This window comes from Bacillus rossius, chromosome 5 (assembly GCF_032445375.1).
Source record: "Bacillus rossius redtenbacheri isolate Brsri chromosome 5, Brsri_v3, whole genome shotgun sequence".
Lineage (NCBI taxonomy): Eukaryota > Metazoa > Arthropoda > Insecta > Phasmatodea > Bacillidae > Bacillus > Bacillus rossius.
The window spans coordinates 81,275,779-81,294,749 of record NC_086333.1 but is presented as its reverse complement, the minus strand read 5'-3'; the positions used below and the strand labels follow the sequence as shown (position 1 = coordinate 81,294,749).

At 46.6% G+C, this 18,971-nt stretch overlaps 1 protein-coding gene across 2 annotated transcripts in view; it reads right to left on the bottom strand.

Annotated features, from left to right (window-relative positions):
* Nucleotides 1-18,971, bottom strand: part of LOC134532113 (inter-alpha-trypsin inhibitor heavy chain H4-like) — a 63,001-nt gene that overhangs the window by 10,564 nt on the left and 33,466 nt on the right. For both annotated transcript variants that reach the window (XM_063368428.1, XM_063368429.1), the window contains exons 7-10: nt 7,823-8,192; nt 6,631-7,010; nt 1,932-2,243; nt 666-750 (exon numbers count right to left, since the gene is read on the bottom strand). In XM_063368428.1, the coding sequence (XP_063224498.1) occupies nt 666-750; nt 1,932-2,243; nt 6,631-7,010; nt 7,823-8,192 (1,147 nt within the window). The remainder of the gene's footprint in view (nt 1-665; nt 751-1,931; nt 2,244-6,630; nt 7,011-7,822; nt 8,193-18,971) is intronic.

Here is an 18,971-nt window from a genome sequence, read left to right as displayed (position 1 = left end):
TAGTTACATGCGCTATTTTTCTTCTATTTACTTTTGTCTTTACTTAGTATCAGTGACAAAGCATTAGTAATGACAACACTCAACGATACAAAACTAGGATTTTAAGAAATCGGTAATACAGCATATAGTGAGCAGCCATCCTAACATTTTCCTGAAATTATATCAGGAAACACTGATGGGTGGATAAAAGGGATAAAAGGGCCGAGGGGGGGGGGGGGGGGAATTCCTACTGTAGTTGTAAAAACCAACCATGCGAGATCTCGAAAACAGCATATTATTTTGGGTGAAACAAGGCGAGTTGTATCAACACCTGGAATCACAAACTTCAAAAGCATTGACGCATGTCGAGAATAATAATAATGTAAAAGTCCAAACCCCTTGTAGTTGACATTAGTTTTGTGAATACAAAAATTCTTACTTTTTTTTTGTGCTTTTAATCCCCTCCAGAAATAAAATTCCTCTATCCGTCACTGACGAGACACCTTATAAAACCTAATAAATCAGGATGGCCAGACCAGGATTCGATCCCTTGTCTTATTGTTGTGTCACTAGCTCCATAAGTACAGATTATCAGCCAGGACACATGTCTTGCACGCAGGACCCAATGAGCTAACTTATTTCTAATCAATCAGCTACAGATAACAGAATGAGATCACTGCAGTTACCTGGATGTATGGCTTCAGAGTCCACAGACTTCGTTTCGTTGGGTTTCACAATGACCAGTGATGTCAGTGGTGTCACGAAAGAGTACTGCAAACATGAAATCCAATTATTTAGTCGTAAACTACCAGATACAATTTCAACTACTATTGTCTATGATATGTACTGATGAAGGTTTTTCTAACCTAGGCTCTGGTTCCTATATGAAAGTGTGTAAATTATGAATGTTACTAAAATTGATAATAAACCACTTTTAGCAAGTATTTAAATCTAGAGTTGCTTTAAAGTAGGTATCTTTTATTGAGTTTTTACTATATTAATACAATTACAATATACTGTATTATTTCAATGTAAATCAACACCACTCAAAGAACGTGATAAAAATCTCGAATAATATTTTTAGTTTTGCTACTGGTATATATAGATTTTGTTCCTTGAAATTTGGTGAAATGTTTTCCAATTTATTCTGACGTTTTATAAGTGTTTTATTGGTAATTATATATTATGAACCAGATTTTTCAGACCTTTGCACAACCTTTTATAAGTGAAGATAGATAAGAGGTACCTAACAGAATAAAAAATAATTGTCAGCAAATCAGTTTCCAAAGATAAGTACTTAGTTATTTTGCTAGGCATATCATAACGACCTGCCTGGCGGGTAGGCAGTCACAAAGCACGCAGTTACCTGCTGCATACCTTAGTGGGAAAACACAGGACCATTAGATTTCTCAATGTGAGGTCACAATAAATAGTTTGTTACAATACTACTATACTACTACTTATATGTAGGATCACAACACGAATGTCTTCCTACCTACAAGGCAAGAGGTGTGATTTTAGTAGTGGTGCCTATCATATGGATCCATCTTAAAAAAAAAAAAAATTCTCTACAAAATTTATCAATAGAAGCACAATTTATTGTCGATTTCCCAAAATGTTTAAATTTGAAGAAAAAAAAATTTAATAGATTTATTTTTATATTTTGTAAAAATTAATGGCTTGAAGAATCGTTAATTAAATAATACCTAGCTTTTGTTTTAAATGATGGCGTGGTTCGAATACTGATAAAACTTCCAACACGTCACCGCCGGGAGGAAATGACAGTGTTTCATGTGGCCGACAGGAGACGACACAATCGTCAAGAAGGCTAGGAACTTTGACTTCACGAGCCTCCGGACCTCGCACTGGCGCTCTGCCAAGCCACCGGCAGGTACAGAGGGAGCGAAGGGGGCAACGGTCGGGACCGGCAAGTGGATGAGGGCTGCAGGTACCTTGAGCGCCAGCTGCAACGCCCTGCGCCTCGCCGCCTCGCCCTTCTCCGTGGTGTTGTCGGGGTCGCCGCCCAGCGCGTCACTGTCCTCCAGCAGCTGTCGCACGGTGAGGTGCGCCCAGAGGCGCTCCAGGGGGGCGGTGCCCGCGGGGCGCGTCCCGCCCGCAGGGAACAGCGAGGGCCCGTCCAGGGACAGCCCGCTGACCTCGGCGGCCAGCCCCGGGTCCCCGCTCCCGCGCCGGCCCGCTACCACCAGCTCCGCGCCCGAGAACAACGTGTGGAACCGGCGTCTCGTCAGCGAGCCCTCCTCCACCTGCAACACATTCCCATCACCTTCACAGAGCTCTCTTCCACCTGTAACACACACCTGCCAGTCTCCAGCGAGCCTTTCTCCACCTGTAACACACACCTGCCAATCTACAGCGAGCCCTCCTCCACCTGCAACACATTCCCATCACCTTCACAGAGCTCTCTTCCACCTGTAACACACACCTGCCAATCTCCAGCGAGCCTTTCTCCACCTGTGACACACACCTGCCAATCTCCAGCGAGCCTTTCTCCACCTGTAACACACACCTGCCAATCTACAGCGAGCCCTCCTCCACCTGCAACACATTCCCATCACCTTCATTGAGCTCTCTTCCACCTATAACACACACCTGCCAATCTACAGCGAGCCTTTCTCCACCTGTAACACACACCTGCCAATCTACAGCGAGCCCTCCTCCACCTGCAACACATTCCCATCACCTTCATTGAGCTCTCTTCCACCTATAACACACACCTGCCAATCTACAGCGAGCCTTTCTCCACCTGTAACACACACCTGCCAATCTACAGCGAGCCCTCCTCCACCTGCAACACATTCCCATCACCTTCATTGAGCTCTCTTCCACCTATAACACACACCTGCCAATCTACAGCGAGCCTTTCTCCACCTGTAACACACACCTGCCAATCTACAGCGAGCCCTCCTCCACCTGCAACACATTCCCATCACCTTCATTGAGCTCTCTTCCACCTATAACACACACCTGCCAATCTACAGCGAGCCTTTCTCCACCTGTAACACACACCTGCCAATCTACAGCGAGCCTTTCTCCACCTGTAACACACACCTGCCAATCTACAGCGAGCCCTCCTCCACCTGCAACACATTCCCATCACCTTCATTGAGCTCTCTTCCACCTATAACACACACCTGCCAATCTACAGCGAGCCTTTCTCCACCTGTAACACACACCTGCCAATCTACAGCGAGCCCTCCTCCACCTGCAACACATTCCCATCACCTTCATTGAGCTCTCTTCCACCTATAACACACACCTGCCAATCTACAGCGAGCCTTTCTCCACCTGTAACACACACCTGCCAATCTACAGCGAGCCCTCCTCCACCTGCAACACATTCCCATCACCTTCATTGAGCTCTCTTCCACCTATAACACACACCTGCCAATCTACAGCGAGCCTTTCTCCACCTGTAACACACACCTGCCAATCTACAGCGAGCCCTCCTCCACCTGCAACACATTCCCATCACCTTCATTGAGCTCTCTTCCACCTATAACACACACCTGCCAATCTACAGCGAGCCTTTCTCCACCTGTAACACACACCTGCCAATCTACAGCGAGCCCTCCTCCACCTGCAACACATTCCCATCACCTTCATTGAGCTCTCTTCCACCTATAACACACACCTGCCAATCTACAGCGAGCCTTTCTCCACCTGTAACACACACCTGCCAATCTACAGCGAGCCCTCCTCCACCTGCAACACATTCCCATCACCTTCATTGAGCTCTCTTCCACCTATAACACACACCTGCCAATCTACAGCGAGCCTTTCTCCACCTGTAACACACACCTGCCAATCTACAGCGAGCCTTTCTCCACCTGTAACACACACCTGCCAATCTACAGCGAGCCTTTCTACACCTGTAACACACACCTGCCAATCTACAGCGAGCCTTTCTCCACCTGTAACACACACCTGCCAATCTACAGCGAGCCCTCCTCCACCTGCAACACATTCCCATCACCTTCATTGAGCTCTCTTCCACCTATAACACACACCTGCCAATCTACAGCGAGCCTTTCTCCACCTGTAACACACACCTGCCAATCTACAGCGAGCCCTCCTCCACCTGCAACACATTCCCATCACCTTCATTGAGCTCTCTTCCACCTATAACACACACCTGCCAATCTACAGCAAGCCTTTCTCCACCTGTAACACACACCTGCCAATCTACAGCGAGCCCTCCTCCACCTGCAACACATTCCCATCACCTTCATTGAGCTCTCTTCCACCTATAACACACACCTGCCAATCTACAGCGAGCCTTTCTCCACCTGTAACACACACCTGCCAATCTACAGCGAGCCTTTCTCCACCTGTAACACACACCTGCCAATCTACAGCGAGCCTTTCTACACCTGTAACACACACCTGCCAATCTGCAGCGAGCCTTTCTCCACCTGTAACACACACCTGCCAATCTACAGCGAGCCTTTCTACACCTGTAACACACACCTGCCAATCTCCAGCAAGCCTTTCTCCACCTGTGACACACACCTGCCAATCTCCAGCGAGCCTTTCTCCACCTGTGACACACACCTGCCAATCTGCAGCAAGCCTTTCTCCACCTGTAACACACACCTGCCAATCTGCAGCGAGCCTTTCTCCACCTGTAACACACACCTGCCAATCTCCAGCGAGCCTTTCTCCACCTGTGACACACACCTGCCAATCTCCAGCGAGCCTTTCTCCATCTGTAACACACACCTGCCAATCTCCAGTGAGCCTTTCTCCACCTGTAACACACACCCACAATGTCGTTCAACCAACTGAGGAAGACTAGACCTTCACAGCTACTGAGGATTTCATATGATTATCCCGGGTGTCTCAGTTACCAAACTCTGGCAATCAATTGTACACTTGAAAAGAAAAAAGCAAAAAATTGTATTTTTTTTAAATTTATGATTCTTAAATTATCTCATTTTGGGTTGTTTATTTTTTTTACAACTTTTCATGGCTTATCACATAGAAGCACAAATAATTACATATATATACTGAGACTACAGCAAGTCAATTGCACCAAGTTCAAACATTTGCAAATTTCAAAAATGTAAATTTATAAAAATGTTGTAAAAATTATTGTATTTTTTAAAAATACTACATCCTTTGATTGTCTATCATCAAATGACTTATTATTTATTCCCTTCACTCCCCATTTTGTTAAAAATTTGAATTATGTTTTTTAACATTCAAAACTCAGTTACCAACTTTACTAGAGCAGTATTTTCATATATGGAAGTCTATGCTCATTCTTGTAGCAATTGTTTCGGTTTTTACGTGAAATGGTAAGGTAGTAAAGTTGGAGAAACACAAAACATGAATTACTTCCTGAAATAAGGATTTTTCAAAAAAAAAAAAAATGTGTACAAATTTCTTTTTCCATGTTTACGAACTGAAAAATTTGTCCCCAGAGTTTGGCCAATAATCACCTAGACATCCTGCATAACAAGTGTCTATAGCTCTCAGAAGCTCACTCTCCTTCTTCATGCGTCCCCTTGTGAGTGCGCCACTAGAAACTTTGATCTTGTAACATCACATCAAAGACTCAGTTGATACAAGGTGGAAAAAAATACATTGTTAGTCTAGATGGTGTTTATTTTAGTGAGCTCTTTTGACACCTCAACAAGCAAGGTTGGCAGTAAAGCAGCCCTTAGTGTTGCCTGATCATCAGGAGCACACACAGGTGGTGACGCAAGGGAGGAATATATCCCAAGAAATCTTTAAAAAATTATCGGTTCATCCAACAAATAAAAATAATTTAAAATAAAACAGTGGGCAAAGTAGTTTAACCATCCCCCTCCCCCCTCTTTCCCAAAAAAGAGAACAAATTCAGCATATGCCCCTACTGCTCATGAGAAAAAAAAATGGTCTGTATTCGTATTGATGGTAAGAAATGAGAGAAATTGTCACCAGCACTTTAAAAGCACAAGCACATTAAAAGCTACTTAAAAAAAAAAATTATAAAAAAAATCCATGCTGATGGTATATAATGTTAATTTCTTGTTTAGTAAGCTGTGCCTTTCACTCTGAGATAATAGACTGCTGTGACACACACAGGGGATGATCACATTTTGAACACTTGTTCACGCCACTGTTGACAACATGTGTGTCAGTCAAGCACGAGACAGAGAGGGCTCACCTGCCCCTGAAGGTATGTGAAGGTCACCAGAGGGCTCTCAGTTACCCCAGAGGGTACATTAAAGTCACTAGTAAGGGCTCTCATCTGCCCCGGAAGGAATGTGAAGGTTACCAGTGACGGCTCTCACATTCCTCGTAAGGGTACGTGAAGGTTACCAGTGACGGCTCTCACATTCCTCGTGAGAGTACGTGAAGGTCACCAGTGACGGCTCTCACATTCCTCGTAAGGGTACGTGAAGGTCACCAGTGACGGCTCTCACATTCCTCGTAAGGGTACGTGAAGGTCACCAGTGACGGCTCTCACATTCCTCGTAAGGGTACGTGAAGGTCACCAGTGACGGCTCTCACATTCCTCGTAAGGGTACGTGAAGGTCACCAGTGACGGCTCTCACATTCCTCGTAAGGGTATGTGAAGGTCACCAGTGATGGCTCTCACATTTCTCGTAAGGGTACATGAAGGTAACTAGTAAGGGCTCTCACCTGCCCCGGAGGGTACGTGAAGGTCACGTTGGCCAGCAGCGGGGACGCCACCTGGCGGTAGAAGTCCCTCAGCTGCAGCGCCGCGTCCGCCGCCTCGTAGATCTTCCTCGCGAACCCGGAGTTGCGCAGCGACAGCTTCTTCAGGAAGCCCACGTCGGCGTCGTCGCCGAAGGCCAGGCTGAAGATGGCGGCGCGCGGCCCGTCGTTGAGCTCGCCCACGGTCGACAGGATCTTGGCGGGCCGCACCTCGCCCACCGTCGGCTCACCGTCCGTCAGGAACACGATGATGGGCTCCGGGGGGTCGCCGGCGACCGTCACGTTGGCCAGGCCCTCGCGCGCCACGGCGATCGCGGTCTTCAGCGTGTCGTGGATGTTGGTGCCTGCAGACACACCGCGTAGCTGCGTCTCTGGAGAGGAGCGGCTGCTACACTCATCGTCCTCAAGACGGACACACACCCTGATGCAAGGAACCACCTCGTCATCTACCCAGCCACAATCTCTCTAAACTCATGGACCTGGACCGGGAGTCCAACCCGAATGCGAGTTCAAAAATCTCACCAACGGGCCACCTCGCCCGGTATGACATGTTTGCCGTCCTTTTCACCTAACCTCAACCTTTTGGGTTTATCAACAGACTTACCTACACCAGCTACAAGAGGAAAACAACTGGGAGAAAAGTTTCAATTTCTTTTATCTTGTAGACAGGAAGGAGAAAAAAACGAAAGCAAGGAATTTTAGGTGTTCATATTAGTTGGAAAACATAAGGTCTCCCCAGGGCCGGTGCAAGATAAATTGGCGCCCTAGGCGAAAAACCTTAATTCCCCCCCCCCCCCCACCAAAGGACACCACAAAAAAAATTTCCTTGCCTGAAAATACATTACGTAAGATGAAGATTTTGTCAACAATCAATTTTTTTTTACTTTTTTACTTATTACAAATTATAAACAGTTCACCGTGGACTTTAAATAATTACTTATATCAGTATAAACATTCCAAACTGTTACAAAAATCCATTTTCATCTAGTTTCAGTAATCGTTAAACATATTACATGAGCTGTTATGTGTCGTGCTGCGCCGCCCTAGACGGTTGCCTAGTTCGCCTGTGTGGACGCGCCGGCCCTGGGTCTCCCCCCCTACATGATACAACGGCAGCCCGCTGGTACGCCATGCCCCGGAGCAGAGAGCCACCCACCTCCGCCGGCGCGCATCTTGGCCACGATGTCCTTGGCCTTGCGCACGTACTCGGGCGTGGCGGGGAATGCCGGCGTGCGCGCGGTCGGGTGCCGCGGCTCGTCGTCGTAGGCGTACGCGCTCAGCGGCGAGAACACGGAGCTGGCGGCCGCCGAGTCCAGGTTCCACACCGTCACCGAGTACGAGAACTCCACCAGGTTGAAGAAGTCGCCCTCGCGCAGCTCGTCCAAGATGGCCGACATGGCCTCCTTCAGCTGGTCGATCTTGCGTCCCTCCATGGAGCCGCTCACGTCCAGCACGAACACCGCGTGCTTGCGCAGCGGCGGCAGCTCGGCGGGGGCGAAGAAGTGCACGAAGTAGCCGTCGTTAACCTGCGACATCCACCCCACACTCGGTCCGCCGTGGCAACACTGCTAGACTACATCCGCCGCTGCACCACTACACTACTACTGCCGTCACACCCGGACGTGTAACTGTTAAGGCGGCAATATGAAGTAGCCCTCGCGTCGTTAACTTGCAATGTATATCCATGTTAGCCTTGGGTAATTAAAAAATATATTATATATTAGCGGTAACCTCATCCTCAGATGAATATATATTGAATATTTCGGTTAATAGTTTCTGTGGAAGCCTTTACTAATTTATTTATAATGTGCGGTTTAAAGGTGACGAGTGTTAGCACCAATAATACGTGAATAAAAAAAATTTGTGCGTGGGATTCCATGTGCGACAGAAGTGTAAATTCTTGATTATAAGGTATAATTAGGGATTAATTATTAGTACTCTTCAATTGAACAAGAGATTATTCTTGAGAATAATAAGGATGTGGGTATGATCTGAAATGGAAACAAGTAAGCCTTTTTCCACGTCCTTTAGTCTTGCATTTATTAACTGGCATTTTCGGCGCCTCTTGCCGCATTATTCACACGTTGACTTTGATAATACCTTTTATCTGATTTTCCTTATTATTACTTTTAGGAATTATATTAATTGAATATCTTCAACTAAATAAAATGGAAGAACAAAAAACCGTGGACGATCGTTAAATTACATAATATTAATAATTAAAACAACGAAAACATGATTGAAAAGTCAAATCGATGGTTGTTCCAATCGAGTGGAAGAGAGATTCCGCCATTCCGCGCATGCGTACAATGAGCATTACAGGACACATCCGTAGTGGGACAATGTTCGTTACGGGACACTTTTTCGTGCTTGCAGCCGGCGTTCATCGATTTATTAGACGTTGTCACGTCAAAAAACAGTCTAATCGAATATAAATTACACTTATAAAGTCTATTTCAAAAGTCTACAAGTTTTTTTTTTTTTGACATTTCCATCACGGTGTTTAAATACCAAAATTAATTACATTTATAAAGGTAGTCAATACGTCTTTTTTACCTTTTAAATAACACTATTAAAATAAAAAATTAATGATACTTATAAAGTTAATTGCTCAGATCTGTAACTCTTTTCCACAGTAATAAATAAATCGTTGATACTTTAAACAAAACAAAATAAATATGATATATTCAACTGGAGAGTAGACAAATACAAGCATAGTTACGAGAATTCCGTAGCATCACTGCTGCGTCATTACTACCTCTCCCCTTTCGACACCCATTCCGTTTGTTACAACTAGCATATAGCATGGTACGTTACGTACCTATCCCTTCCCCCACTTTTTTTTTTTTTGCCGTCTTCCCATTCGACCGCTAGCGCATGCCGAGTGGCGTTGACACTGACGGTTCCCCCACCATGTGACTCGACTATTCCCCCTCGGGAAGCCATCATTTCACAGACGAGAGAGCCACGCCCGAAGTTCCCCGAGGTTCATGCTCGCTAAATTTTTTTCCCGTACCACAACAGGTGTATTTATTTGGGGGAAACCGTTTACATGATTTCACAGTAACTTTAATGTAGCTATCCTAACCAAATCAACCGTCCACAATGTTTTAAAGTATTTATAATGTAGCTAACCTAACCTAATTGACCATTAGTTATCATGAGTTGTATATTTATTTACAATGAACAAAAAAAAACCGAAGATGCACGATCGGACGTTTGGCTCTCTCGTCTGTGAAAAGAAGGCTTCCCATTCCCCCCTCACGCGATCAGGAAAGCAAAGAAGTTTCACTTGAAAAATGAAATGACTTTGAGAGGCGGGGCGTGATGCGTTCGCGCGGCGGAGGTTCCCACGGCCCGGACAGAAGGTGAGATGGTCAAAGGGGGAAGGGGGGTGGGAAGAAGCTCCTCTCGGCAGACGAGCGCTGTGACGCAACCACACAAACACACGCACACACGCCGCGCCTCGCGAGAAAGCCGGCCTCTGGCCGCTCCGTTGGGAAACAAACGCACGGCTCCGAAATGCCAGCGACGCGACGAGCGAAGGGAAAGGCTTGTGAAGCCGCGGCCAGGGCCGACGAGAGAAAATACGTTTTACTTTATGTGAAATTTTTTTTTTCAAACGTCAATTAAAGATCTATTTGTAGCGACCGGAAAAATTTGCGGGTTCAATGACCTGCAGGATGAACTCCATAGTTCTGCGTACACTCGGTAAAATGTCACCCACTCATTGGCTGCTGTCTTGTGAGACGTCCCAACGTAGCAGCCTGTGATTCGATAAAGCTTTGGTTGGGTGTTTCTCATTGGCCCAGCGTCATCCAGGTGAGTTGTGAGCCAATACTAGACGCAGCACTGAGGTATAACTATTTGTATTTTAGCCTATCGAGAATGAATTCGCGAATTTTTCCTATTTGTCATGTCAGCTACCGTGGCCGTGACTGTAAACGTGGTCCGGAAAAAAAAAGTACATCTTGGAAAATTTAAAAAGATTTTTCTTAGAAATAGAGTTATAAAATTAGGGGGAAAAAATAAATAAACGTTCTTTAAACTATTCATGCAAAGGAGAATTGCGTTTTAATACAATTTCCTGGACATTCACAATTACTGTTTTGCACTGTTTGTCATGGAAAAATTTCAAGATAGCCAATTAAGTAAAATAAATTGCAAACACAAAGCCACATAGAACAAGCCTACATCAGCTATGTCAACAGATATTATGGACAACACACAAACAGCAACACAGACGAACACAGTAGGTGTCCTATGATAAGACAGTTGCGGCGTTTTGGGAAATAGCAATGGTTCCCGACATCGAGCACAGACTGATATCGGACACTGGACAGTAAACATGGTTTTCGGAACTAAACCAGTGGCGCCGGACATATGGCTACAGCACCCGGGAGAGCTTCCCGTATAACTGCTGGCGTAGCACTTCGGCGGCGAGGCTGGAGTAGCACTTCTGCGGCGAGGCTGGAGTAGCACTTCGGCGGCGAGGCTGGAGTAGCACTTCTGCGGCCAGGCTGGATTAGCACTTCTGCGGCGAGGCTGGAGTAGCACTTCTGCGGCGAGGCTGGAGTAGCACTTCTGCGGCGAGGCTGGAGTAGCACTTCGGCGGCGAGGCTGGAGTAGCACTTCTGCGGCGAGGCTGGAGTAGCACTTCTGCGGCGAGGCTGGAGTAGCACTTCTGCGGCGAGGCTGGAGTAGCACTTCTGCGGCGAGGCTGGAGTAGCACTTCTGCGGCGAGGCTGGATTAGCACTTCTGCGGCGAGGCTGGAGTAGCACTTCTGCGGCGAGGCTGGAGTAGCACTTCTGCGGCGAGGCTGGAGTAGCACTTCTGCGGCGAGGCTGGAGTAGCACTTCGGCGGCGAGGCTGGAGTAGCACTTCGGCGGCGAGGCTGGAGTAGCACTTCTGCGGCGAGGCTGGAGTAGCACTTCTGCGGCGAGGCTGGAGTAGCACTTCTGCGGCGAGGCTGGAGTAGCACTTCTGCGGCGAGGCTGGATTAGCACTTCTGCGGCGAGGCTGGATTAGCACTTCTGCGGCGAGGCTGGAGTAGCACTTCTGCGGCGAGGCTGGAGTAGCACTTCGGCGGCGAGGCTGGAGTAGCACTTCTGCGGCGAGGCTGGAGTAGCACTTCTGCGGCGAGGCTGGAGTAGCATTTCTGCGGCGAGGCTGGAGTAGCACTTCTGCGGCGAGGCTGGAGTAGCACTTCTGCGGCGAGGCTGGATTAGCACTTCTGCGGCGAGGCTGGAGTAGCACTTCTGCGGCGAGGCTGGAGTAGCACTTCTGCGGCGAGGCTGGAGTAGCACTTCTGCGGCGAGGCTGGAGTAGCACTTCGGCGGCGAGGCTGGAGTAGCACTTCTGCGGCGAGGCTGGAGTAGCACTTCTGCGGCGAGGCTGGAGTAGCACTTCTGCGGCGAGGCTGGAGTAGCACTTCTGCGGCGAGGCTGGATTAGCACTTCTGCGGCGAGGCTGGAGTAGCACTTCTGCGGCGAGGCTGGAGTAGCACTTCGGCGGCGAGGCTGGAGTAGCACTTCTGCGGCGAGGCTGGAGTAGCACTTCTGCGGCGAGGCTGGAGTAGCACTTCTGCGGCGAGGCTGGAGTAGCACTTCGGCGGCGAGGCTGGAGTAGCACTTCGGCGGCGAGGCTGGAGTAGCACTTCTGCGGCGAGGCTGGAGTAGCACTTCGGCGGCGAGGCTGGAGTAGCACTTCGGCGGCGAGGCTGGAGTAGCACTTCGGCGGCGAGGCTGGAGTAGCACTTCGGCGGCGAGGCTGGAGTAGCACTTCGGCGGCGAGGCTGGAGTAGCACTTCTGCGGCGAGGCTGGAGTAGCACTTCTGCGGCGAGGCTGGAGTAGCACTTCTGCGGCAAGGCTGGAGTAGCACTTCGGCGGCGAGGCTGGAGTAGCACTTCTGCGGCAAGGCTGGAGTAGCACTTCTGCGGCGAGGCTGGAGTAGCACTTCTGCGGCGAGGCTGGAGTAGCACTTCGGCGGCGAGGCTGGAGTAGCACTTCGGCGGCGAGGCTGGAGTAGCACTTCGGCGGCGAGGCTGGAGTAGCACTTCGGCGGCGAGGCTGGAGTAGCACTTCTGCGGCGAGGCTGGAGTAGCACTTCGGCGGCGAGGCTGGAGTAGCACTTCGGCGGCGAGGCTGGAGTAGCACTTCTGCGGCGAGGCTGGAGTAGCACTTCGGCGGCGAGGCTGGAGTAGCACTTCTGCGGCGAGGCTGGAGTAGCACTTCGGCGGCGAGGCTGGAGTAGCACTTCGGCGGCGAGGCTGGAGTAGCACTTCGGCGGCGAGGCTGGAGTAGCACTTCGGCGGCGAGGCTGGAGTAGCACTTCGGCGGCGAGGCTGGAGTAGCACTTCTGCGGCGAGGCTGGAGTAGCACTTCGGCGGCGAGGCTGGAGTAGCACTTCTGCGGCGAGGCTGAAGTAGCACTTCGGCGGCGAGGCTGGAGTAGCACTTCGGCGGCGAGGCTGGAGTAGCACTTCTGCGGCGAGGCTGGAGTAGCACTTCGGCGGCGAGGCTGGAGTAGCACTTCGGCGGCGAGGCTGGAGTAGCACTTCTGCGGCGAGGCTGGAGTAGCACTTCGGCGGCGAGGCTGGAGTAGCACTTCTGCGGCGAGGCTGGAGTAGCACTTCGGCGGCGAGGCTGGAGTAGCACTTCGGCGGCGAGGCTGGAGTAGCACTTCTGCGGCGAGGCTGGAGTAGCACTTCGGCGGCGAGGCTGGAGTAGCACTTCTGCGGCGAGGCTGGAGTAGCACTTCCGCGGCGAGGCTGGAGTAGCACTTCTGCGGCGAGGCTGGAGTAGCACCTCGGCGGCGAGGCTGGAGTAGCACTTCGGCGGCGAGGCTGGAGTAGCACTTCGGCGGCGAGGCTGGAGTAGCACTTCTGCGGCGAGGCTGGAGTAGCACTTCGGCGGCGAGGCTGGAGTAGCACTTCTGCGGCGAGGCTGGAGTAGCACTTCGGCGGCGAGGCTGGAGTAGCACTTCGGCGGCGAGGCTGGAGTAGCACTTCTGCGGCGAGGCTGGAGTAGCACTTCTGCGGCGAGGCTGGAGTAGCACTTCTGCGGCAAGGCTGGATTAGCACTTCTACGGCAAGGCTGGCGTAGCACTTCTGCGGCGAGGCTGGCGTGTCAGCTCTTCGCATGCTGGCTCAGTGTGTTTACCCGAGTGTTATTATTACTAAATGGCCATTAGCGAAATTGTTCATTAGATAAGGAAAACGGCTTTTATAATTAAATTGTGTTCCAAGTACAGAGCGAGTCTTTTAAAAGAAACTCTCTGAAACTAGTAAAAAATAAATAAATACTTTGGTAAATACAGTATAGTGTGACAGCAACCTACCTAGAAGAGAATAAATTTCCAGCAGATCCTCTGGGTGGATTGTTGTCAAACTACTGTATTTACTCAAATCACTCATTATTTTTCACGCATGTTCCACAGGGCCTCTTTTAAAAGACTAAACGTGCATAAGCTTATAACATACATGAAGCCAAATAAATATGAGTGTGGTGTAAGAGGTTAAACAGGACGCGGATTGCTGATAGAAGTTGACAAGTGAAGGACTGACACATCTCTCGCGAAATTGATCCTACTGCTGGAGTGATAAAGGGCACAATGGCTTGCGCATCGAATACGTTTTTTCGCAGAAAAAAATAATTTGCTCATCGAATATGTTTTTTGTCGGCAAAAATTAATATGCTCTTCTAAACATTCCCCATCATTTTTATGGGATGCCTTTTATTAATTTTGACGGACTGTTAGAAATAATTTCTCCCGTGAAATCATTCTTGGTTTTTAGCATTCAGTTATTATTTTTTTCTGAGAATGACTACAACTGTGATAATACTGTCAATAGATACTAATATATAGTCTTAAAAAACCTTCATACAGTAAAATTATATATATTAAAACTTGTAAATAAAGTGGATTTACAAAACAAAATTTGAAAAGAGCAAGCCGGTTTGTAGCAATCTGGCAACAGAGGGCGACTATAACTGTACTACTGAAAGCTAAGCGTGAGACAGACTATAGAGCATCCCACTCTTAGATTGCAGTGTGGAAGTAAATGGGCACATTCTCTCTCTCTCTAACACACGCCGATTGCCGTTAGCACTGTCCTTGTTTCTTCGTGCGTTGTTGCCAAATATCAAACCAAATTTAAAATTTTAATTTTCGGACCAAGCTTTTTTTCATATTGTATAGAATCAAAATACGCATCAGGCAATGCTTATTTTAAATAATTAACAATATTTTAAGTGTCCGAAAAAATTAAAAAACATAACTTATTCGCTGCGAACTGTTTTTAAGTATTCCGATATGTTTCACATCAAAAAAAGGAAACCAACATGTGTATTTCATTCAGATTTTTTTTATTAGTAAATTAATGCCTTAGGACGCCACCGAACAAATGTTAAGACAAAAACTGTACAGGGTTCACTTAAATAATTTTTTTAATATATTGAAATGCATTTTCTCACAAACTGACACATCAAAAAGTTGACCAGCGGAAAAAAATTTTTCTATTAAAGATAGATGGGGGACGAAAGCGAGAAAAATGTTCACAATGAACTGAATTAGTTTTTAAAAGCAGCCCCATCTCAATTTCTTCTACAGTTTCAGTGGAAATAGCTGTTAAAGATGTGTCTTATCGGTACAAGAGCGCGCGCTGCCGTCGTAAGAGGAAACAGGGTCGTGTGTTTAGATAAGTGGGGTTCTGTCCTACAAGCAATTTCAAATACATGGCTTCCTTAGTCAACAAAAAATATTATAATCGATTCTTGAACATAATATGTAAAATGTATGAAATAAATACGAAGGAATACAATAGCGATCATGGTACAAAATTTTGAATTATTTTTCTATCCTTCTCAACACCAAGCATCTTATCAAACATTGTTTTAGACAAAGTTTTGGAAAATAATTATGATATTATTACAAACAATTTAAACAGATTTGATAAGGTGTCTACTAAGGCAGTTACGTTTTTTGTCCGGTGAAAATTTTTTTCGAACCCATGCAGTTATGGCTGGTCGTATCAAAAATGTATTTAGAAAACATTTTTCGGCATTAGGTAATCCGAGTTATCATACGTTAAAACGGATTCGATACTACTCATATTATGGGAGTTGTTGCGATTTTTCTGTTTTTCAAAAAATCTTCCCAATTTCGAACCAATTGTTCGGATTTTTCCCATAAATTACTCGACCGAGAATTTCCATTACCGTATTTTATTTATCATTTTGGACATGACTTGTCCAAAAATACGGCATTTATCGGGCCCATGAAAATGTGATAAATATATATATATAATTATATATATATGGGATTTTTAGAACAGAAAATAAAACTATAAGAATATTTTTCGTCTACAATAGGTAGTTTTTATTTGAAATTTACATAAAAGTGGCATTATTACAAATTTATATGTGTAATAGTATAAAATATTATAAATTACGATATGATTTCTTAAAATGCTTCTTGTTCGATCCAAATTACAAAGACACTGATCTCCTGAAATTCGTAATGTGTTAGAGATTTGGCAACAGCGCGCGCCATAAGCCGTGTACTGCAATCTAAGAGTGGGACGGGCTATATAGTCGCGGTCAGCCTGAACTGCGACACTGCGCCTGCGAGGCAAGATGCCACCCGCCCGGCGCGCGCGACGGTGCGGTAGTCTACCCGCCAGGGGACTACCCCGGCGCAGCCAGCTACACGTGTACTTTGCTCGAGTTGAGGCCAAGTCATAAGGTCGAAATTCCCTGGCCTTCAGCATGCACTACCAGCCGAGGGTGTCAACATAACACCTGTAGATAAACCTGACTTCTCCGTGACTTTCCCATTACCCAAATTTACAAATTTCCCTGACGAATTTTACAATAATTTTCATATTTTTAATTCTCTGAAGGAAAACGACAGTAAGTCCGCATCATCTCTATAGCTGTACTAGTTCGAACAGAACCTTGCTTATGCCATTATTACAGTGTGTATGTCACTGCAGTCAGTCACGCGGCGGTGTACCGGCTGCAGTCACGCGCCGAGACTGCTCTCGGCCACGGAGCACGCACAAGGTCTGGCGTCGCTCCAGACCGTCACTAGGGAGGGAGGGGGGGGGGGCGACCTCCAGCCCATGTGCACCCGGGGGAACCCTGGCGCAGTGCGCTGCCCATACAGTGTCCCACGCTCAGTTCGCAGTGAGCTGGTCAAGAGGACGATGTTGCCAAACATCATGTGTAGAGAAGTGGATCATATTCCGACCGCTACGCTCTTTGAGTGTGTGTGTTACGGGCGATGCTGAGTCAGCTGCGGCACTCGGCGCGGACGGATACGCCCCGGGCCCAGGGTGTCCACTAGATCTAGTACTTTTATAAGATTTTTAGTGGTCTAGTACATTTACGCTCAGATCTAGTACTTTTTTTCCCTTTAATATAATAATATTACAGTAACTCCAATATGTTTTATTATTAAGCGTAATTATTTTTAAAAACTATGGAATGTATGTGTGTGTGGTGTTTAAGTTAGAGCATTTCAATTTCATTTTAACTTCCTGATTTGTTAAAACCGTAACAAATTATAATTTAGTACTTTTTTTTTTTCCAAATCTAGTACTTTTTTCTCGACTTAGTTGGTACGAAATATTTTTTTTCGCTTGTGGACACCCTGCCCGGGCCTGGGCGAACTAGAGGTGCGTGTACCGCGCGCGTCCTGCCCTGCAACGACCACGCTCGCTCGGTGTGCCCGTTCTGATCTGACTGCGGCTCTTGGGCTGTGGCGCACAAAGCGACGTGATAACGTCTTATAAATCTATGAACGCCGGCTGCACGCACGATAAAATTTGTCACGTTACGCCTGAGCCCAGCGTGTGCAAGAACCGGCCAAACACCGTGCGAGAAAATCTTCTATAATATCAAACAGGTTAAGGCGGGCTTTTTTTTTTAACTAATTGTTCGTGATTATGTTCAAACAAATTATTTAAATTAAATTTTGCAAAAAACTGTAAATAATATTTGAAAATTTAAAAAGAATGCAAATTTTTCTTCAATATTTTTACTTATGACGTTATCAGGTAAAATTATCGTCCCTAAACAGACTTTACAGACAACCCCCTTTTTTTATTTTCTTTTATGCTGTGCACCACAGTGCAGTAGCGGATCCAGAGGGAGGGCTAAGGGGCTCAAGCCCCCTCCAAAAGCATCTGGGTCCACTATTGTTTTAGTGTTTGCCTTGATAAAGCCTAGCCTCAGCTGGGTCAAGCCCCTCCCAAACCAAAATTCTGGATCCGCCACTGTTGGTGTGTGTAGTGGTAGAAGGAAAACTTTTGCGTTTTTTTAGCAGTTTTCAAACTATTAGCTGTTCCAGTGTTGCGGAGTTTTATGTTTCAAGGTTATCCCGTGGCAATAGTTGTTAGCGACGCGCGGACAAATCAATTGGTAGAAGCGCTGGCTATTTTCTGGTGCGACCATGCTGTTAAGTCAATTTCCGTGGCATGCCTTTTGTTATGTTTAAGCAAAATCTTTGGACGTGACGTCTAATAAATCGATGAACGCCGGCTGCACGCACGAAAAAGTGACCCGTTACGCAAATTGTCCCGTTACGCTGTGTCCCGTTACGCTCATTGTACGCTTGCGCCGCATCTATCTCTCTTCCACTCGATTGGAACAACCATCGATTTGACTTTTTCGAGGCACATTAAACTTGAAACACTCCCATTCGTTTCCTACTTTTCCTATCATCGTCCTATCCTTAAAAGAATAACATAGATTGGAAGAAGTTAAATAGCAAACATGTATAAAAGTTATAGTTAAAATTATCTCTTCGTTAAAGTAATAAACATATTTGAATGAATGAGTTCAAATAAAAGTAAATTTATCAATTAAATTGTAGATTTCATTTCACTCCTTCTTTGTATCCATACAAAATAGTGATAATTCAATAAAAATGATTCAATTTAAGTATGCAATCATTTCATCAATGTTTTGTTATGACGTTGTCACGTTAAAATAACGTCCATAAACCGACTTTACAGACAACCAATTTTTCATGGAGTTGTATGTGCCAAGCCGCGCCCGGGGTACTTTCGGCGTTCAGGTGTGCGCACCGAGTAATCGCGCAGTTTTGAGGTTGTATTCGGTCCGAAGCAAACTTGCGAAAACAGAAGTACTCATCCGTCCTCCGCATATTTGTGCATGCTTTTCACAAACAGGCACCACTAGCAGGGACGTAACTAGACCAGGTTCCACCCGGGCCGAGAACTCATCTTGGTGATCCTCTTTTTTTTTTCAAAACAGACAAAACAAAACCTTTCCCAAAA